This window comes from Serinus canaria, chromosome 2 (assembly GCF_022539315.1).
Source record: "Serinus canaria isolate serCan28SL12 chromosome 2, serCan2020, whole genome shotgun sequence".
Classification (NCBI taxonomy): domain Eukaryota; kingdom Metazoa; phylum Chordata; class Aves; order Passeriformes; family Fringillidae; genus Serinus; species Serinus canaria.
In genome coordinates this window covers 76,115,928-76,136,309 of record NC_066315.1, presented here as the reverse complement: position 1 = coordinate 76,136,309, position 20,382 = coordinate 76,115,928, and the positions used below count along the sequence as shown (strand labels likewise).

Here is a 20,382-nt window from a genome sequence, read left to right as displayed (position 1 = left end):
ACATACCACACAGTTGCTCTAAACTGGTCTTGGCTCCTCCAACAGCTGACTCCTGAGCTTTCTAGTCTGGTCATTTGGCCAAATGGATATCCATCACCCAAAACACTCACTCATCCAGCTTGCTGACCCTGTAGTAACACCATACTGGCATAGAAACACGTGTAATACACTTATAGTCTGCATTTTCCAGTTTGCTGACACCAGACTCACACCAGACCCCTTAACTCATTGTCTTGCTACAACTGCTAGCACTCACATCTTCACTCACACATGCATGCAAGAGAGACCTTTTACTCAGGAAATGGAGTTGGAAACGGAGCATAATAAAACACAGAACAGACTGCTGATCCAGGGCAGGGCATGGCCAGATAATAGCGCTGAGAAAAGCCTGTTTGCACATGGCTGGCCCCTTTTATCCTCTTACCTCTCCATTCTCTCTTGCTTTTCTCTCCCATTCCATCTCAATCATTCTTTTCCCTGTCTGTGGTCCTTCCTCTAGATATCCAAGAGTAAGTCTGTATGATTCCCATTATCCGCATCCCATAATGTGTCCCATAGCCCTGGTAGCAGTAGCTTTCTCAGCTGGAAGGGTCATCAGGACAGTGTCTCCTTTTGATTGCTCATGATGGCTTTCAGCCCTGGCCCATAGGGCTGAGGCTGTCCTGGGCCAACCCTAGGAGAGCTCAGACTCTGTTCTATTTAGGGCAGGGGGTTTTACTCTCCCTGCACTGCTCCTCTGCCCCACTTTGAGTAAGTGGAGAAGAGCCTTTTATCAGATAAGCTGACAAAGCTCTTCTGCCAAGAACACAATTTTTTCCTGCTTCAGTTGTTGTAATTTGGGGCTGTTCCCTCATCATACTTTAAATGTATGAATTCTAGAGCCTTATTCTATAATCTTTCTTAAACTATTCCAACCCAAGCTTCTAAAAATCCATAACTTTAAAGTCTTCAGACATTAAGTTGTTTAAAACCAAGTATAGGCAGCACAAAGCTAGAAGTAGTAGATTTTTTAAGATGAGTATTCACACTAGAGCTTGATATAGATTTCTAATAGCTTCAAGAAACTTCATTGATTGTGATACCAGATCCTTGGGCTACATGAACAATGTTCAGTCATGAATGTCAGGACCTTTCTCTTTGCCACTTTTGGACCTCCTTTGTTGTAAAGGAAATTTGTGCATGTAAGTGTAAATTCAGAAGACTTCCAGATAAAGTATAGTTTAGCTGAAATTGAACAATTGAGGTATTAGGAAAAAAAGGTCACAGAAATGCTTGCAAATTTAGAAGAGTGATGTTTTAAAAAATGAGTCTTAAACCCCAAAAATTCAAAGTGAAATTTTATACTGAAAAACATTATTCATCAAGATTTTCCCATCTTTTCCATTATTCTTCTTCCCACTTCATCATGTGAAATAAAATTAACTGCTATTCTACAATTATAAAAAGGCAACTTACAAAAGCAAGATCTTCCTCCTGCTTTTTTCACTGTTGCACTATTTATCTCATTTTCACTTTTGCATAAACTACGTTATCAGAACAATTTTCATGTTCTAGACAAATATCAAAAAGAGCTTAAGTTCATAAAGTGTTATTAAATCCATGTCAAAGCCTAAGGCTTGAGGAGGGAAAACACACTACCATCTGTTGTTTCATTATAACAATACCATTGCCTGTGTGATACAGATTTGATACAGAGAATATCCATTATGATTCTTCACTTACTGAATAGCAGCTCTAGACTACAAGTTCTACACCATATAAAAATAAAAAATGCAAGCTATTGCTTCAGAGTGCCTTAATAGTTTTAGAAATATGAACTAGTTATATTTCTAAGGGTAAGGGAAATGTGAGGACTGCAACACAGATTTGCCATTCCAGGCCTTTCTAACATGACCCCCTCAAATTTATAGAAAATTTTAGGCTGAAACAGACCTTCCTCTGAGGGTCATGGAGTTTGGTCTCCTAATCAAAGCAGCACTAACCTCAAAGCTCTCTGAGATGGCACAGATACACTTCCCTTATAGTGAAACCAGGGTACATCTCCAGGTACCACAGAGATCAATGCACACAAAGCAAGAAACTTAAGTGCGAAAACAGTAAAATGGAAACTTTTTACACCATAGTTATTTCACTTCAGCATATTGAAAAAGTCATTATTATTCCCTACAGTTTACTAGGGAAAACCACACTGTTCAGTGTGCTTTATTTTTTCCCCTCAGTATTAAAGCTTTGATATAGGCAGGGAAAAACAGATAAAATATTAAATAAAAATATACTCTCCTAAATTATATTTGCCAATTATTGAGGACTTCAAATACATACTTAAAATGCATAATCATGATAATATCATTATCATAACAATGCTCTTCAAAAAATCACAAACTAATAACAACTCCCATTCCCAAAAGAGATTTTTCCTCTCTTTAAATAAAACATTTTGGATACATTATACATGACTTAGAAAAGAAAAAAAAAAAAAAAGAGTGATGCATAGAGTTAAGGCATAAATATTTCTGTTCATTCTAGTTCTCAAATCATAGAATGAATTTTCAGTTAAATGGCAATCCTGCAGTTTTAGAAAAAACACAAATTGTAATAATTTATATTGGCACATGTGTTCATGTGTTGAAGCACACACCCATAACCCTCCCAAACCTATTCTTCAGACAAAAAAAAGGATTGAAAATCATGTGTTAGACATACTTGAGTCACTTCCTAAACAGAGGCTTGAAAAGATGAAAGAGTGCTATTGCAGTTTGGCTGAATGGTTCACATCATGACATGATGCAGAATTAATTCTGTACACAGCAGGCTCATTTTAGTACTCAGCAAAACATAGCAACTTATAGATTCCATAGTGCTAAAGTAAGCAGCAGCCTAAAGAAACACTAAGAAAAAGAAGTCCACATATCTGCATTGTACATTGCATTTCACCTACCAGACTTAATTAACTGAAACATAATGGCTAAATCATTTCAACAGAAATATAAAATACCCACCTGTTTTGGGGTCAACAGAGAAATATGGCTGTCCCTGAAGAATACTGTACACTACTCTGGCACTGTTTCCATATGTGGGGTCATCTGCATCTGTGGCTGTCACCTGTAGAACAGATGTACCTGTATATACAGGAAAATAAACATTACCTTGCAAGAAATAAAATTTTCCAACAAATATTTTCAAATACATTTTAAAAAGTTTCTAAAACTGAGAGATTAATAACATGTTTTCACCACATAATTTTTTAAGGAAAAATAGACTAATTTAAAAAAATTACATTAATTTGAAAAAAAAAATTATCTTTATATGTGTATGTGTAAATTGATTACACACATACAAACCTAAACAGAAATTACAGAGATGTAAATGCAAATAGTAACTACATAGCATGCATATTTACATATATTCACACACATAGATCCCAAACATGGGATATATAGACTTCTAAATAACACAGATGTATGGACTTCAGGATTATCTTTATCCACAATACAAATTAATGTTAAGTATTAAAAGGAACTTGTATAAATGCCCCCAAATGAATAAAAGTTGCTAAATGAATAAAAAAATCTAGCTCTTGGAAAGCACCAAAAATGTGAAAATGAAATAACTTCTAGAACCTTGTTGGGGTTGCAAATTAGAAAGATGAGTTCAAAAGACAATTATTTTTTATGTTAGTAATGAAACCCACTAGAAGAATAAAATCACAGTTTCTAGCACATCACTAAGTGGGATAAGTTATGAGTAACCCTTTTGAGAAAATAAAATGCATAAGTAGTGCACAGATAGAATGGGCACTAGTGATTTTTTCCTTTTAGTGTATTTTTCAAGGCATGTAATGATGAATCTTTGCTGTCAGTGCCAAACACTTCCCAAAAGAAATCAGTAAGTGTAAGATTGTGAGTTAATAAAGGCTCAGACTTCATTCTATTTGTTTATCTTTATGCAGACAGGGCTTAATACAGGCTCCTTGGTTCAGCATTAAAATATCATAATAACAACAGAACAGGCTGCTCTCACATAACTCTGCATCTGAAAGCAGATTCTCATCTAAATGAACCACTGAGGTATCACATGGACTCTGAGGGGTTCAGTTTCACATTTAGTGGAGATGAGAAGTATGTTCTTGAATTGAAACCCTTGATCACCTTCATTTGTTGCACTTTGATTTTCCTTATAGAACTGTTTCAGAGCATGCCAACTAGATTTCTTCAGATGCAAATTAACCAGGAGATGTGCTTTAGCAGCACATCTGATTTATTTTGACTGCTAATAAGCACGTACTCTCAGAAACCAGGCAAGAGAAAATCTAAAATAAGATTTCACAAATGCATATGGCACAGACATCAGTTTCTCAGTTCCAGTCATTCAGCCTCTTAGATCAATTTCTATTGCACAAAAACATTTGTTAATGTGCACACCCTCAGTATATTCCTGATTTAGAAGTATGTAAAGTCATGGAGTCTCACTTCAGGTCCAGCAAACTAAGCAGCAAACCTTCACAGATTTGGTTTCTACCCTCTGAGAAACTCTTAGCTCACTTTCAACAAGCTAACTTGAACACCAAGAGCTGCTGCTTGTATCTCGACTGGAGGCTTAGTTAAACTGTATGCAAATGTTCTGCTTACTTAAATACAGTGTTTTCTGGTCTCTGAAAAGCCCAAGTGTATACAGTCTCACAGATAAATGTATTAACAAACCAAGTGTAAGGACACTTGGATGACTTTGAAGTGGAATATTGTAATAGAATCAAGCTGGAGCCAGTTGTATGGTCACAATTATTCAGATGTTAATGTTATAGATAACTAAACTACTGTGCTTGTGTTCATGTGGAAAGGTAAACAAATGTGAATGAAAGTTTGTATATTTTATTCTTAAAATGTTCTAGAAATCAGTTCAGGCCTATTGATTTGCTATGAAAACATAGAAAAAGAGGTCACTTCCAGGAATAGACATTTTCCCCTGCTAGCCCATGTCACTGAAATGCTCTAATGATGGATTTGTGTAGCCCAGTTTACAAATAATTTCTAGCTTGAGAGGAGCTTGTATGGTTCAGCCTTGTGGAATCACTGAAGATTAATAGGTTAGGATGCAGAATGATTTTATTTTATTTTGCAGTTGTGTAAAACAAAAGCATATTCATTCAACTGGTATAGCCAGTCACCTACCAGAGTTTACTATCCAGAATGCTGGGCAACCTCAGTACCTTTTTGTCTATAGTTTTCCCTTTTTCCAGGAAAACAGTTACCAACAGTGTGAGTTTCCATTAGCACTTTTCCCCAGAATTCTAGAAAATCAAGATAGGTCTCGAACTTGATAAAAGTATTTTGGCTATTTCGGAAGAAAAAAAAAAATCAGAAATATTTTGTTTTCATAATTCTCTCCTTCTTGAATACTTTCTTCTCTCTCCTCTTTTTTAAAAAGAATCTTAGTGCTTGTATAACTCATTGATGTGAGAGAAAAGAAACAGAACCAGTGAAAGGCAGCATCTGACATAAGCAGCCAGCTGGTCATTTTACCATGGATGGAATGCCATTGCATCCAAAAATTAGCCACAGTGATTTTTTAATACAATTGTATCTCTTTCTTAAGAAAACCCTGATAATAGCAATTTAGTGTTGAACAGTGGCAAAGTGTTCTCTATCTACCTAAAAGAACCCTTAAACTCTTAAATTTTAACTCAACCTGCCACCCTACCTCTCAAGCTCTTATTCAGGGCAACATAGCACTTCAGAAGCTTCACTTCTTCACTATCTCACACAAGCACACTCAGCCTTTTATAAGATATCCCCATACCAGCCTTTTGCCCGATTCTTGCCTCATTTGCTGAGCACCTAGGAAAGGCAGCTTGTGAAAACTGTAGGTTAAAATGCCTTGCAAAGAAAAAAAAAAAGGTAAAGAGGCTACTTTTGTCCTCCAACTACTCCTTTCAAAATTAGCATCGTTCAGGGTCGTCTTCACGACAGGCAAATCAGAGTTCTGGATACATATATATCATTTAGATGCAGCATAAGTTTTTGTGGTTGAGTTAGGTATCATAAAAGACTTAGATAGAGAATTACACAGTAGTGTGCTCTTTCTATTTTAAATGTTAAGAAGTCAAAAAAAAAAAAGTAATCAGCTACAAAAGATAAAGATCTAATTTCTCTGGATACCGCAGGAGAGATATGAACATCAGACCCATACCTTCTATTCTTCCTTTACTAATTTCCTGTGAAAGTTCCTGTCAAGAAAGTTTTGCTATGAAAGAGTTTTGTCAGTCCAGTTAGGAAATAAAAATGACATTTTTCCCCAAACTGGAGTCTCTGCTTATTCAGAGTACAACTAGCATTTCATATGCTTTCCAGCTACGTTTCAGAGCTTACATTTTGGGCATTCTGTTTTCTTAGTTAATGCTTTATAAAGAGCTGTAAAACATGCCTGTACGCTCTGAATACCACTTTTTATGTGGTGCCCTTTTTTCTTCCCAGTATTAGAAAAAAAAATTATTCAATTGGGTAACAAAATTGTATTTTATTTAAAAATATCTCAATTTTGTTTTTCTCTTTTTTTTTTTTAATTTATAGTTTGCAAGAAAAAATTTTGTGAAGTTGTATCTCAAAGAAAAGCTGAAAGGGAATATTGCAATTTGTCTCTCTGAAGACAAATTTTTAATTTTTAATGAGGCAGTTCCATAAAATACATCTGTTGAGAATGCAAATATTTATGCATTACTTTTCTTAGTTGTCTATATTATTGAATCTCAAATGGATCAATATTTTAAAAAAATCTTAAATGAAATTATAAGAAGGTGAAGTTTAATAAATGCCGGGATTCTCTACCTAACTAAAGTTCTTAGTACTGTCTGAAAACACTAACAAGTCAACAAAATGTGATTTAATTTCACAATACATTAAATTAAATAGGCACTTCTAATAAAAATCATATTTATGAACAACATTGTCTTCTAGATTATCTGAAATTATGACTACCTCCCATTGGAATACTCTCAAAAGGACCTGAGAAATGTCTACTGTGCCTAATAATTTCTTAAATAGAATTTATTTGGAATACTCTTCTTAGCAGAGAATTGCTAGGGTTGGAAAGGTTATCAGGAGATCATCTAGTCTCACCTCTAAACTATCTCAGCACTAAAAATTTAGCATGGAGACTTTCACTCATTGTACAGCTGACAATTAACACATCTGGAAGTCTTTTACTGATTGAAAAATATTCTTATTTTCTTTTAATTTACACAAAGATGACTTTCATAAACCTTAAAGCAGACTACAGAGATCTTAGTGGAACTGAGTTTTTCAAACTACAGAAAAAATAATTTCAGATGTAAATTTTGGTTTTTGAGCCAAATGTTATGGAAAAGTTTCATTGAAGGCAAGGAATAGACATTTTCTTTCATCTCTCCCAAAAGTACATAAAGCATAAAGAGTATGTTTATTTTGTGTCCCAATGAAAACTGTGGTCTAATATTTGCCAAAAAAATTAACAAAACTTTTCTCTACTTACTTGTCAGTGACTTGAAAAAGACAAGTCATAAAGGTCCTACAGATTTTAAAGTTAGATTCAGTTCAAGCTGTGGGGAAAATACCAGCTAGGATCTTGAGGAGATAAACAAGAACCTGCTGCTGAAACTAAGGAAAATAATGGAGATCAAAAATAATTCCACTTAGCATGAGAGCTGTTGCAGAGAGACAATAACTTTGAAAGATCTTTAAATGATAATGTAAAAATCAGAAGAAATACTCAGAATGAGACCTCCTTAGAAAATCGCAGAATAACATCAACAAGTTCAGCTAGGTATAGACTCCACAGCTAAATGTCAGAAACTGTGCTAATAATAGAACTAAAAAAGTGACAGAGGTATCTCCATCATTTGACAAAAAGAATGTATCCTGTGGAAGCAGTACTAGAATTAGTCTTCCTGAAATTGCAGACAATAAAAATGCTTTCAGAATGTGAAAAATACATACAAATCAATAGAAGAAAAAAAAATAGAGATAATAAATCTGCAATGAAAATATAATGTGTACCTACAACAGAATACCTGTATGCTAGGATATGAAAATTTAGATTTATTCTCACAACACAAAAGCCTTGTGGAATAGATATTGTAATGATTTGCTTCAGGTAAAAACAGTAAAGTATTTTATTTATAAACATTGTAGTGGTTTTAGTTTGCTAATTTGAAATTTTATTAATTTTGAGGTTTCCTGATTAATGTAATAATGAGTGTGTTGGTTTTCAGCATCAGCATCAAAATGTTTTATGCAAAACATAAGCATCAATTCTCTATTTTACTAGTAAAACTTTATTGGTTTACCATAATCCACTCTGTTTTACAACACAAAATACCATCCCAGATTATTCAATTCATTCTTTGGAAAACAGAACCATGTATGATGTAGCTGAATAGTAATACCAGATTCTGATTACTGCAGAATTATGACTAACATTTATGGAAGAATGCTCAATATTGAGAAGATGAAAGAAAAATAAAACTTTCATGAATATAATACAGATAAAAAATTATTACATCAGCCACATTTGAAGATAATATTAATCTCTCTTCCATTATTTTTCCTCCAATGCAGAAAATAAAATGCCTCTAAAGGTGAAGGAAATAATCAATTAAAATGGTTTCCATTAGAGAAAAAGAAAACCAAAGAAAGAGAAAGATGGAGTTACACATTTTTGGAAACAGCTGGTAAAGGAAATTAATTCCTCATTAAGACAGCTTGTGGTGTAATGGGAGATAACTGAGATAAAAGCTTAGATGATACTGAAATTAACTGCAACTCTAGCAGTAAAGCTTTGTGCCACAGTGAATTATCAAAGACAGTTGAAGAGGTTTTGTACAGAGACAGAATAGTCTTACTGGAAACTCTATGCATTCACTGTAGTAATTCACACAAACATGTATTGTTTGCGTTGTCCTGGATTTATGATTATTACTCACAGAAATGCTGCAATTTTGTCCTTCTGAAAAATTCTACTGGCAATTCTTCTATTAGAGGAAAGTTATAAAATAACATCAACACCAGAGAAGTATTAAATGAAGAGAACTGATTGCATAATGCAGCAGCTCATAGAAGAATATCTGAACTATGTAACAGGGAAAACCAAAGATTGGTATCTTTTGGAACTTCAGCTCACTTTATAAGAAACTCTATAAATAAACATATGTCTAAAATAATCTAGGGAACTACTGTTCTTTTGTGTTTAATTCCATGAATTGTATAGACCGCTTATGGAAACCTAAGGGAGAGCCTTAAAATTTGCAGTTGAATGAGGATATATGAATACTTTTTTTTTTTTTTCTAGAATGGAAACTACAATTTGACAAAGAATATATGTTAAAGCATTCAAGATTAGAAGTGGCTCTTCTCTTACAACCAACATGTGTGTGTGCATACTGTTTTCTTACTGTGAATGTCACAAGTAACATATGGGTTGTATTTCATGTCTTTTTCTCATCTCTTTTTAACTCCAATATATTTAACATGCACTCAATGATGTGATGATAACTTTGACAAACAGTATGTGGCATTTGCACTTGTTAAAAGACTGTTGAATAGCACAGTTTGTTTTCCTTACCCATTTCAGACATCTCTGGCACAGTAACAATGTATGGTCCATCTGTAAATTTCGGGGCATTGTCGTTGATATCCTGCACTTTGATAATGAACTCAGATTCGGGCTCGAGTGGCTTGTTGGTCCGTCTGTCAATAGCTTGGGCATGAAGCACATAGTGGGTCTTCTGCTCTCGATCTAGGCTTTTGGTTGAATGGATGTCTCCAGTTGTGTCATCAATAATAAATATAGTCCCTGCCCCTTCTCCAGTAAGAATGTATTTGACTGATCCATCACCTTTGTCAGAATTGGAATGCAGCTGTAGAATAAAAACACATAAAATCATATAAAATTATATAAATATTTCACTAGATATAAAAACTATAATATTACAGTCAGCACCCTTCTATTTTGTTTTCAGCTCTCCCAGTTATTGCCATAATTCCTCATATGCTCTTTCTGGCAACACAGTCACTTTGTTGAGGGTAATTTTACACCCAGCATAGTTAATTTCTTAAACTGGGATTTCTTGAGTTATATATCCATTCTAGAAAACTTCCCTAAGTCAAGAATATTCTAGTAACTGCGATGGTTTTTGTTTTTTGGTTTTGATTTTAGTCCTTCTCATTGTTATTATACAGCATGCATTGCTTGAAACCCTGTCATAACTACTAAACCAGATGCATTCCTACTGAGAATGCCTACTGCAATGATGGTAATCCAGTCCCACCTACCAAGGACAACATCATTTACTGTGAAAGGAAACTGCACACTGTGCCAGTGGCAGTCAGTCCAGAATTACTCTATTCCACAAAAACATATTGACATTTTCTTTGGATTTTTTTGGGGTTTATTTTTAGCTAGAAAGTTATCTAATTTTCTTGTTGTTAATTTTCTAATTTAAATTATTTATAGTTAAATGATGAAGTTTGATAGAGATTTTCAGCATTTTCATTGTTCATACCACCTTGTGCTATGAAATATAAATTAAATATATTATACTCTTCCTTTAGTACAGTAAAGTTTTATTTTGCTAGGGCAGTGGAGGGTGGGTGGAAGGAAAACTCAGTAAGTAGATTGGTGTGTTAGAAGATAACATGAAATGGCTTCCCACTGTCTCACTGTTCCTAACCTGACTTTAAAGAATTGCCTGTTCATAACCAAATGAACATGTGTTCTTTGATAAGAAAGGGTGATTTTTATATAAACTGAGTTTTGTGGATTTGCTTTTTTTTTCCTTTGAAACAACTTTAAGAACATAATGTATTTATTGAGGAGCATAATAAGAACAAAGTGATAATGCAGAAATGAACAGCCTCAGGTATTGTGCAGTAATACTGTGATGTGAAATCAGAAGGGAAAATTTCTTATTTTAAGAAGACATACATTTTAATCCTTATCCTACTGCCCTGAATATTTTTTAATATCTGCAGTGTGTCATTACGAAATTTTGATATAGAGCCTCAGCAAAGCAGAAAGAGAATGACAGATATTTTTAATTTTTAGGATGCAAGATGTTACCTTCCTGTTTTAATTTTCAATTCAAAAACCATAGACTGTTGAATAAAAAGAATATAAGATTTGTATGGTAGAAAATATATTGTTTTTTAAACTTAAAACACAAGATACAGAGGTGATGGTGTTTACTCACACACTAGGAGTATCTTTTTTTTCTGAGTCTTTGTCTTGCCTTTGAAACTATCTTCCTTGTTTTTTCTAAAATGAGTAAGAATATGGTGCTTGATGAGATTTTTCATCTTTTTTAGTAAATTAATGAAATTATAGTGTTGCTCATAATTTATATTTTTTATGGGAGGGGGCTTGGAACAGGGAAATTTAATAAATTGAAGCTTTTCAGCTCATATAAATTTCAGCAATGCACTTCAGTCAATGCACTATATACTTATCTGAGTCACATGAAGATTTAACTGAATAACCAACACAAAACTGGGTCACTACTGTGGACCCCTTTTTATTTTTTTCTTAATCAAAAAAAGAAATCAGTAGCAAAACGTTCTGTTTGGCATGCTTTTATAGGGCAGCAGAACAGTCTTACACATTTCATTAACAGTAGTCATTGGGAAAATTAATTGCTTCCTATCCTTAGAATGACACTGTATTAACAAAGGAATAATTCACTCTATAAAAAACACCAAGAATCCAAACTTCCTAGAGTCAAAATGTTATTTGAAGTGATTTATTTCTAAAAACAAGAGTAGTGGGTATTCTGGGATTCTAGAATATGTTTACTGATACTTTAATTTCTCAAAAACAATTAGAATTGTAGGATGCTTTTGGGATAAAATGAGCCCTCAGTGTTAGTGTTTGCAAATGCCAACAGTAAAATGACAAATTTGATGAGTTTATAAGGAACTCAAAACTAATCCAAACTGAAAATGATCTGAAAGCTTTCCATTGTACTTCTTTCCTTTTACCTCTACAGGGATATATGTAAAAGTATATTCAGATATACCAAATGGAGATCCCAGAAAAAATCACCACATCTATAACTGGAATTATGAACACATGAATCAATTAAAAAATTTCTAGGAAAGAAATACACAGAATAAGGAATTGCTGTAGAATATAAAAAAGGGATGTTCTCCAAAACACAAAATAAGCAAGCTGTTCCAATACCATACTGTAGAAAGGCACATTCACAAATTATTTATGATGGCACAAAATGCATAGACCATTTTGAAAATTAATAACATTATCTATTTTTTTATTGTGAAGAAATCACTCTTTGTACTTGTCATCAGTGAAGAAAATACATATTTATTTCGAGTCAGAAGGTTTTTACATCCAAAAGCAAAGCTAGGAAACATAAAAGATACTCAGATGCTTTGATGGTCAACAAATTATCCGTTATTCCTGCAAAACATTATGTTACTCAATAAGCTTCAACTGAAAAATAGAGGCAAGAGTGTCATCAGAAGAAAACCATCTGCGTATTAATAATCACTGAAAGCTTTCCGTTCACAACTAGCTATTTTAAAATGTAGCTGTAATGCAACAGCTGAAAAGAAGTAAAAGCTTAAAGAAGTTCCTGCTTCCTTACTTCCTGATATGTCTTACACTGTTTGAAATATAAACTTTGATTTATGCCTTTTTACTCCTAATGCTGAATTTTAAACTCACAGAGGAGGATTTTGCATAGCAGAGTGATATTTTCTTCGTCAGTTGTTTATATTTCAGTTTTCCTGCAAAGTAAAGATTAAAGAACTGTTTGTCTTCTTTAATTCTTCCATCTTAGTACAAATTGGTCCAAGTGGAAAAATATCAAGAGTTCCGTCAAATGCTTATATGCAATATGTGTTGTGCTGAGAGAGCCCCTGGGAATCCCTACTTCAGACAATGTTTACTAGATTAACAAGAGATTTATGTCCCTGAGCACGGTGCACTTCTCTCTTTTCTCTCTGTACAATGAAACCACTTCTGCAACAAGAGGTTTACTCCACAAAAACATTTCCAATTAGAATAAATGTGATTCACCTCTTAGGTTACAAATACATGGTTTGGGAGAGTGTATTCCTGCAGTGCTGCTCATAATAGTTTCTAAAAGACATTGAGGGGGCAAAATCTAGCTGAACAGTAGTGGCCTTTCTCCCTCCTTGGAACTGCTATAGTTATTTCTCTTTCAGATTAATTTGGCACAGAGGAGAATGTCATTAAGCAATGCAAATGCAAGCCAACCCACATTTTGTTCAGACCTAACTCGTGTGACCTGGGGAATTCTTCTCAAACCAGATTCCTAGAAAGGGTGTGCCAGTCATGATCCACTGGGGGAGTCTCCAGTATCCCAGTCCCAGGGAGCTTCCTCACTCTGCTCATCTCTGACAGCAACATCTCCAATTCTCCAAACTGCAGTCAGTGCACATTTCTGAATTCCCTGGGGAAATGTGGGCTCTATTCTAAGTGATGGGCTGGCTTCTGCAAACATTAGCATTGGTTTGGTTATGCTTCCAACAAGAATATATCTGTTTAATATTCTGAATCTCTCCACAACCAGAAGCTGCCAGAAAGTATTCAATTTTCATCCCCTTCAGTCTTTACTCCTGTCTTTATTTCTCTGATTTTTTAGGGAAAGAAGAAACTGAAAAGGATAGCAAATGGGCATATCTGGAATATCCCCTTTGTCAACCCAGTGACCTACACTTCTTGACATATTTAATAGCAAGTTGCATCCAGGAAGATTTATGATGGTTCCTCAGTCTTTAACTATCCTATATCAGCAGTGTATGACTGATTTTACAGAACAGTAACAAAGGTGTCCCTGTTTTGCGAAGACTTTAACATTTTTCTTCTATCAGTCCATTTAAAAGCTCATTTTCTTTTCGAATTCCTGCAGAAGCTGCAGAAGGGCTCCATTAATCAAAGGCATGATTTGCAGATATATGAAAACATTTCAGTTAATAAGTATTTATATTCTTAGATTAATTTTGACACTATGAATCTTTAAATACTTTTTTGATGCACTAGCATATTAACTGCTGTAAAATGAATTCACGGATTGAAAGCTAATTACCCACCTAGTAAATTGTTGCTACTGTTTGTAACTGAAAAATGATCAAGTGGCTAAAGCCTAATCACAACCACAAATGTCAGGTGACTGCTGCTTAGTCACTGGCCTTATTCACTACCAATCAGCTTCATACATCTGCATTGTATTAGCTGATGCTTAGCCACTTCATACATCCAAATATTTAAACATACCTGCTTGTTGAGCAACTGACCACACACAGGCAGAAACTACCCGACAATAAGAAAGAGGCCCAATGGGAAAAAAACACATCAATAGGTATTATCAAACCCAAAACTCAATCCAAAAATTGAGAGGAAAGCCAACATCCTACTTCTCCTGGGAATGCAGAATGTTAACAACTCACAGTCATCACCATGCTCCCCTGCACTTGCCTCAGGAAAACAAGCTGCAACCAGGAAACCATGCATGGCCAGAAGAGAAAAAAGCCTGGGTAAGAGGGGCAATTGTAAAGCAGAAGAGTTGTCTGTTAGTGATTTAACTGCATGACTGCTTCCTCCTGCTTGCTTTAGTTGAAAAATCTGCATTCTTGGAGTGTAATGTGGGTGGCATTTTAAGTGGACTGCTTATGACTTTTGCAGTATTTTTAATTGGACTACCAATAAATTCTTGATATATGATCTGGATATAACTTGTTCCAGAAACAAAAAATATTATTAAGAGATTGCCTTATATGAACTAAATTAAAATACAAGGCTGATTTGAAAAAATCAAGAACTTGCACTAATCTAATGAATTTAATCAAAGTAGAAGTGGTTATGTACATAAACACTTGAAGTATTGTGAAATAATTGCAGATAACTAAAATTATTGTTGCAAAAACTTAAAAAACAAAAATAATTTGTACAAGATTCCAAAAGAAAAGCCTGAGTTACGGTAGTAACGACCATAACTACCATTATGTCTTGAATAAATATTGTGTTCTGTTCAGAGAGCACCACATTCTTTCAAGGAAAGCAGCAGAATCTCCCCTTCTTAATTTTATTGTCAGTGTCAATAGTTTACCTTGACAAGAGGGACCCAGCCCAACACTACTGCAGTAATGTCTACCAATGAGTGCTCAGACCAGAGGAATGACAAAATTAGCTCAACATGAGGTATGAGCTTTAGCAAAACAGAGAATTGTATCAAGTTCCTTTGCTTTTTTTACACAGAACGGTTTATTGCCTCACTAAAAACATCAAAATGTAGAGAGATATATAAAGAATTAATGGCAGAGCACTAACACACTGAGTAAAAATATTTTAATCTTCCCTCTAATAAGAACTACAATCATACTGACTTCCTTTGACGTTTATATAGACAAAACATTTAATTTAAAAGAAATGTTACAGTAACTTATTAGTAGTAAAAACTGCATTTAGAATTTTTCTTGATGGCACGCACTACAAAAGCAGAGTCTAACTGTAATGTTCATTGTGTCTATGCAGTAAAAACATTTTCAGATTTGCTGCTGACTTGCTTCCCTTGGTCTGAGCTACAATATATGTTTTAATGAAAGATGTTGCTCTGGGCAATGTCACACATTTTGATGGAATTTTCAGAGGGAATCATTAGCCAAAGAGATAAGTGCACTATCCGTAGCAATGTCCACAAATTGACAAAAAGTTATTCCAAACCCTTGTCAAACAGAGGAAGAAAATAGAAAACGGCAGTTTCCCCCATCTGCTGAATGAGTTTTCTGAGATAGAAGAAAAATAATTGCATTGCAATCATCCAGGAAAAACACAAGTGAAACAATATTAACTTCACAATATAACGCTGTAGCACACAAACATCTGTTCTTGCAAGATGCTTCTGTTTGCAAGCGGCTTCTCTGAAGTCTGCTCCTTTGCTGCAGCCATTAGGGAGACTGCAATGGCAGAAGTATGCAGGTGCATGAGCAATCACATCTGAAACAACATCAGGCATACTAAAGCAGCCACAAGTGGTCAACATTAGCTTCTATTTTCTCTCTAAACAAAAGAACTCCAGGGAATGAAAAAGAAAAAGGAAAAAAAAGAAAAGCAATTCTAAAACAACACAATAAATTTTTATATACAAAAAAACCCTGTCATTTTGTTTTCAAAGAACACTATATATTTTTAAGAAAAATCGAATCTCAAATTGTTCTTTTAATGTGCTATGTGTCCATACTATGCATCTTCCGTGTGGAAGAAAAACAATTACACTCTGGTGAGGTTTTTATCTGAGCTTTCTTCACAGCAGTAAGCTTTCATTTCAGACATCTTTTACTTAGGCAAATGCTGTGATGGGCATAGAATCTATTCTAGTTTTCTTGGGAACTAGGATTTACATAGTACACGGCTTTTAGAGGTTTTTAAGTTACACAGACTTGAACAGAAGCAAATTGCCAAGAAACAAGAAAAAAAATCATATTTGGTCCTCAGTTTTCAGTGCCTATTCACAATTACTGTCACTAAATCTCACTTTAAAATCAATAAATTTGTGATCATGGTGATAATTTAGATTCCTAGATCCATTCAGGAGGACCATAAATTTGACAGTTTGAATCCAAGCACCTTGATGATACATTGCTACTCAAATAAGCCTTGAGCACACATCATCATCATCGTAAGAAGAATGTTTTGCTTCTGTTTGTGTTACTAAATCATAATAAAGTGATGAAATGCCAGCATAAAACACTTCTAAAAATCTCACCATCCCTACAGATGGGCACAAGCAGTAGTGGGAAATAGAAGCTTTTCAGTACATGGAAGTACTCTTGGGCACAGGTTCTGCAAAGCTCTCACTTACTTAGGCCACTGAAGCTCTTCTCTGTCTGGGAGTGCCTTAGAATGCAGCTATACAGGAACAGATGCATTAAATCTCAAAGATGCCAAAAAGCAGTCCTAGGTACCAATCCCATAACTTGCATTACCTGCTCAAGTCAGCCTGCTTTCACATGAAAGGATGTTTGCTTAAGACATTTAAGAGGTCAAGGTCAGAGAAACAGTAAGTACTTAAAAAAAAAAAACTTGAAAAACCCCAAGAGATGCAAGAGTTCAGGGCTTGGAACGTCACTGATGCAGTGAAAAGCCATTCTTCACTGAAAAACATTGTACATTTGTGACAATAATGGAGTAAAAGCATGTGTAAAAGCCGTGTGTTTCCACACACTCTTTCTGCAGACTTTCTACAGGTGATTTTGACCTTCATTTCTGGTGCTTCTTTGGTCAAGCTACTCTCATTGCACATTTTTGTTTTTCCATGTGTACAAAGAGAGACTCAAACTCTTTTGTTTCTTTCCATTTCCAGTACAAAAGGCAAAAAGGGAAAAAAATCCCTTGCAATAGGGTCTTTCAAAAAGAAAATATGTATGACTTTTACTGAATGCCAACGTAAGGATTATTTAGGATTTCTCAGTATGTGAAAAAGCTATTAGTTCTCTAAAACCCTGATCAATGAATTTGGTACTATGTGGGATCTCCATGCATAGAGCTTCTCCTGATATTGAGAGTGACCAAAATAGCTCCCTGCAGCACATAGGTATAAGTGTAATAGTACTCAAACTCTTCTTGAAAGTACCATTTATTTTTTTGCTTGTTTTTTTGACAGTGCTACAGCTAATACTGTTTGCTCTATGAAAGATCTGATGACAGCACATTAATTTTTAAGCTCTGGGAAAACAACTCTGCTATGTACTTTTGTGATATTCTAAATTACTTCTTTTTACTTTGCTCTTCCTAAGAAATACTGTAAAGAGAAAAAATAAATGTGTGATTTTATGATGTAGTATTTTTGAGCCAGGTAAAATCAGCTAGAGGAAATTTTTTTTTTGCCAGGGACCTGAGTACTTACTCAATTACAGAGTTTGATTAGGAAAAAAAATATTATGAGGAAAAGATCAAGGAGAGATAATTAATTTACCAGTTTCCTTTTATCCCATTCTTCCACAAAACGTTCACACATTTTTGAGTTTGATGTCTTTGAAGCTAATTTGCTGAGAAATTTTTAAGATTGTGTAAAGAAAACAGGTTATCTACTGTCCAATGGCTTGTATTTCAGGTGAAAAAGTGATTTCATTCTGAAGAAACTGAAAAGAATGCACAACTATGTGTCATCAAGGACTGCATATATCACTGTTTAAGAAGGATTTAATCTCCATATTATTGTGAACTCACTATCAAAGCATAATAATGCATTTTCCAGGTAAAATATATATATGATTTTATTATTGAGATTATTTTTTTCTTTTGGTCACTTCATTTGTTAAGACTTCTTTTTTATATACTGTTGAAATATTAGGAAATAGTATCATAACATTGAATATCAGAATATTTACTTATTGGGGTATTGGTCCACTGCTTATGCTGGATTAAACCCTTAAAATCATGTTCTAGTTTTGCATCTGGAATGTTATTTCATCTCTTTCATTTGATCTTCAGCTTTTCTTCTTGTTGGGTGAAATTTATGTTTGTAGATAAACTGCTTCTGTATAGAGTTTCCATTACAACTCTTACATCTGATCAGTCTTCTTCTGAACCTCTCTTAGAAGAGAGTTTTTTTTTTTTTTTTCTGTTTACAGACACTTTCCTTCTTCCTTTAATGTAGAACTCTTCCTGTTTGCTAGAAACAAAAAGTACTACATGACACAGCAAAAAAACAAACCAAACCCAACATCGTGTTGAGGGAATGTTTCCATAAATTTGAAAGATCACCTGTGCCTCAAAATCCATTGATAATGAAAAATCCCAGCTCTGCTACTTTGAACATCTTTGTTGTGTAAGTCAGAGGGTTGATGATCAGAGCAGAAGCTTATCACCCGCCCTTTCCACAGGTATGTCATGTCATGACTGCAATAACAAAGTGACAAAGTAATCCTGACTGTTACAAAGATGACTATACTTTCACAAGTAGGAATAAAAAAATAGAAACATATCAATGCCAGCGAATGGGGATGTAAACACCTTTCCTTAACTTTACCAAGCTTTTTGTGGGCTGTTACAAAATCTTTTTGGATCTCATATGCATGTAAACTGGGGAAATTTAAGAATCTTTTCTGTGTATTTCCCTACTTCACACAAGCATTCCCAAGAATAAGTAGAATTTCTGAGCTCAAGTGTTTTTAATCAGGTAATTCTTACCTATTTGCACATTTATTTCAAAGTGCTACTGCTTCTTTCTTTCTAGATTTACCATGACCCACTGCAGTCCATAAAAGCTTGAACTGCCACTAATGCAGGTTTTTGATTTTAAGACATAACAAACCCTTCATTTTCACATTTACTTCAGTACAACTTCCAGACTAGTAAAACAACAGTTCTGAAAATGTTTTAAACCAGTTTTATATTACAGTTATTGACTGACTGGTGTTTTGAAACACCACTCATGTAGAGGCCTGTGTAATGTGCAATGTTTTGCTGCATTTCTCACCTGACAATATACTTGCAAGTTCAGCATGAAGTTTTTTCAGCACAGTACAGACAATTTCCATCTTTTCGTGGACAACTGCCATTCTTCATTGTGACTGACAACACACATTATAACAATGAGAATAAGAAAAATATGCTAGACTTTTGAAATAGCAACCAAAGAGGCCAAGCCGTCCAAATTTCTAGAGACTCACAGTTAAATTTGGCATATACCTAATCTGTTCTGTGTTCTATCCATGAAATATATGTTTTTAAAAAGAGCTGTAGTGTATTTTTCTATAATGGGATGTACAATTTTCTCTTTCTGTACATGTAAAGAATCCCAGATTTGATGTTTTGTTCAGTGCTATCCCTTACTAAAGTAAGGGATGAAAAGAAATCTGTTAAAATTTGATCCTTCTCCAGAACCAGTATTCAAAGTATATTAAAAACCAGAACCATACTATTCACACTTCAAGGCAATATATTTCTCTCCTTAGTGTTTCTTATGGTTATGCTGATACATCAATATAGATGTAATTTATCAAGACCATTTCAAAGATTTTTCTTTTCAGAGATGCTCTGACCTTCTCCCCTTCAAAAACTGCTCAGGAAGAATAGGATTACAGTCGTTAAAGCTATTGGTTGCCAATAAACTGTTAAGTACCAGTAATTCTTAAAAACAATAAGTGTATAAAATGACAGGGAAAGTAATATAAAAATAGTTCATTCTAGGAAGCCATTAAAATGACCATTAAAAGATGGTCATTTTTTGCTACACATTCAATTACTACACATTTTTGCTCGCAGTACAAGAGAGTGTCAATACAGAGCACATATAGTCTACTTTGTATGTATAGTTTATTCACTAACACATTTTCCATAACAGACTGTTTTCTTTACATTTAAGCACTTCAG

The 20,382-nt window shown here is 34.4% G+C and overlaps 1 protein-coding gene across 2 annotated transcripts in view; it reads right to left on the bottom strand.

The window, feature by feature from the left end:
• The window catches only part of CDH18 (cadherin 18), a 157,393-nt gene that overhangs the window by 113,612 nt on the left and 23,399 nt on the right, over positions 1-20,382 (bottom strand). For both annotated transcript variants that reach the window (XM_018926918.3, XM_009095239.4), the window contains exons 2-3: positions 9,592-9,886; positions 3,000-3,119 (exon numbers count right to left, since the gene is read on the bottom strand). In XM_018926918.3, the coding sequence (XP_018782463.1) occupies positions 3,000-3,119; positions 9,592-9,886 (415 nt within the window). The remainder of the gene's footprint in view (positions 1-2,999; positions 3,120-9,591; positions 9,887-20,382) is intronic.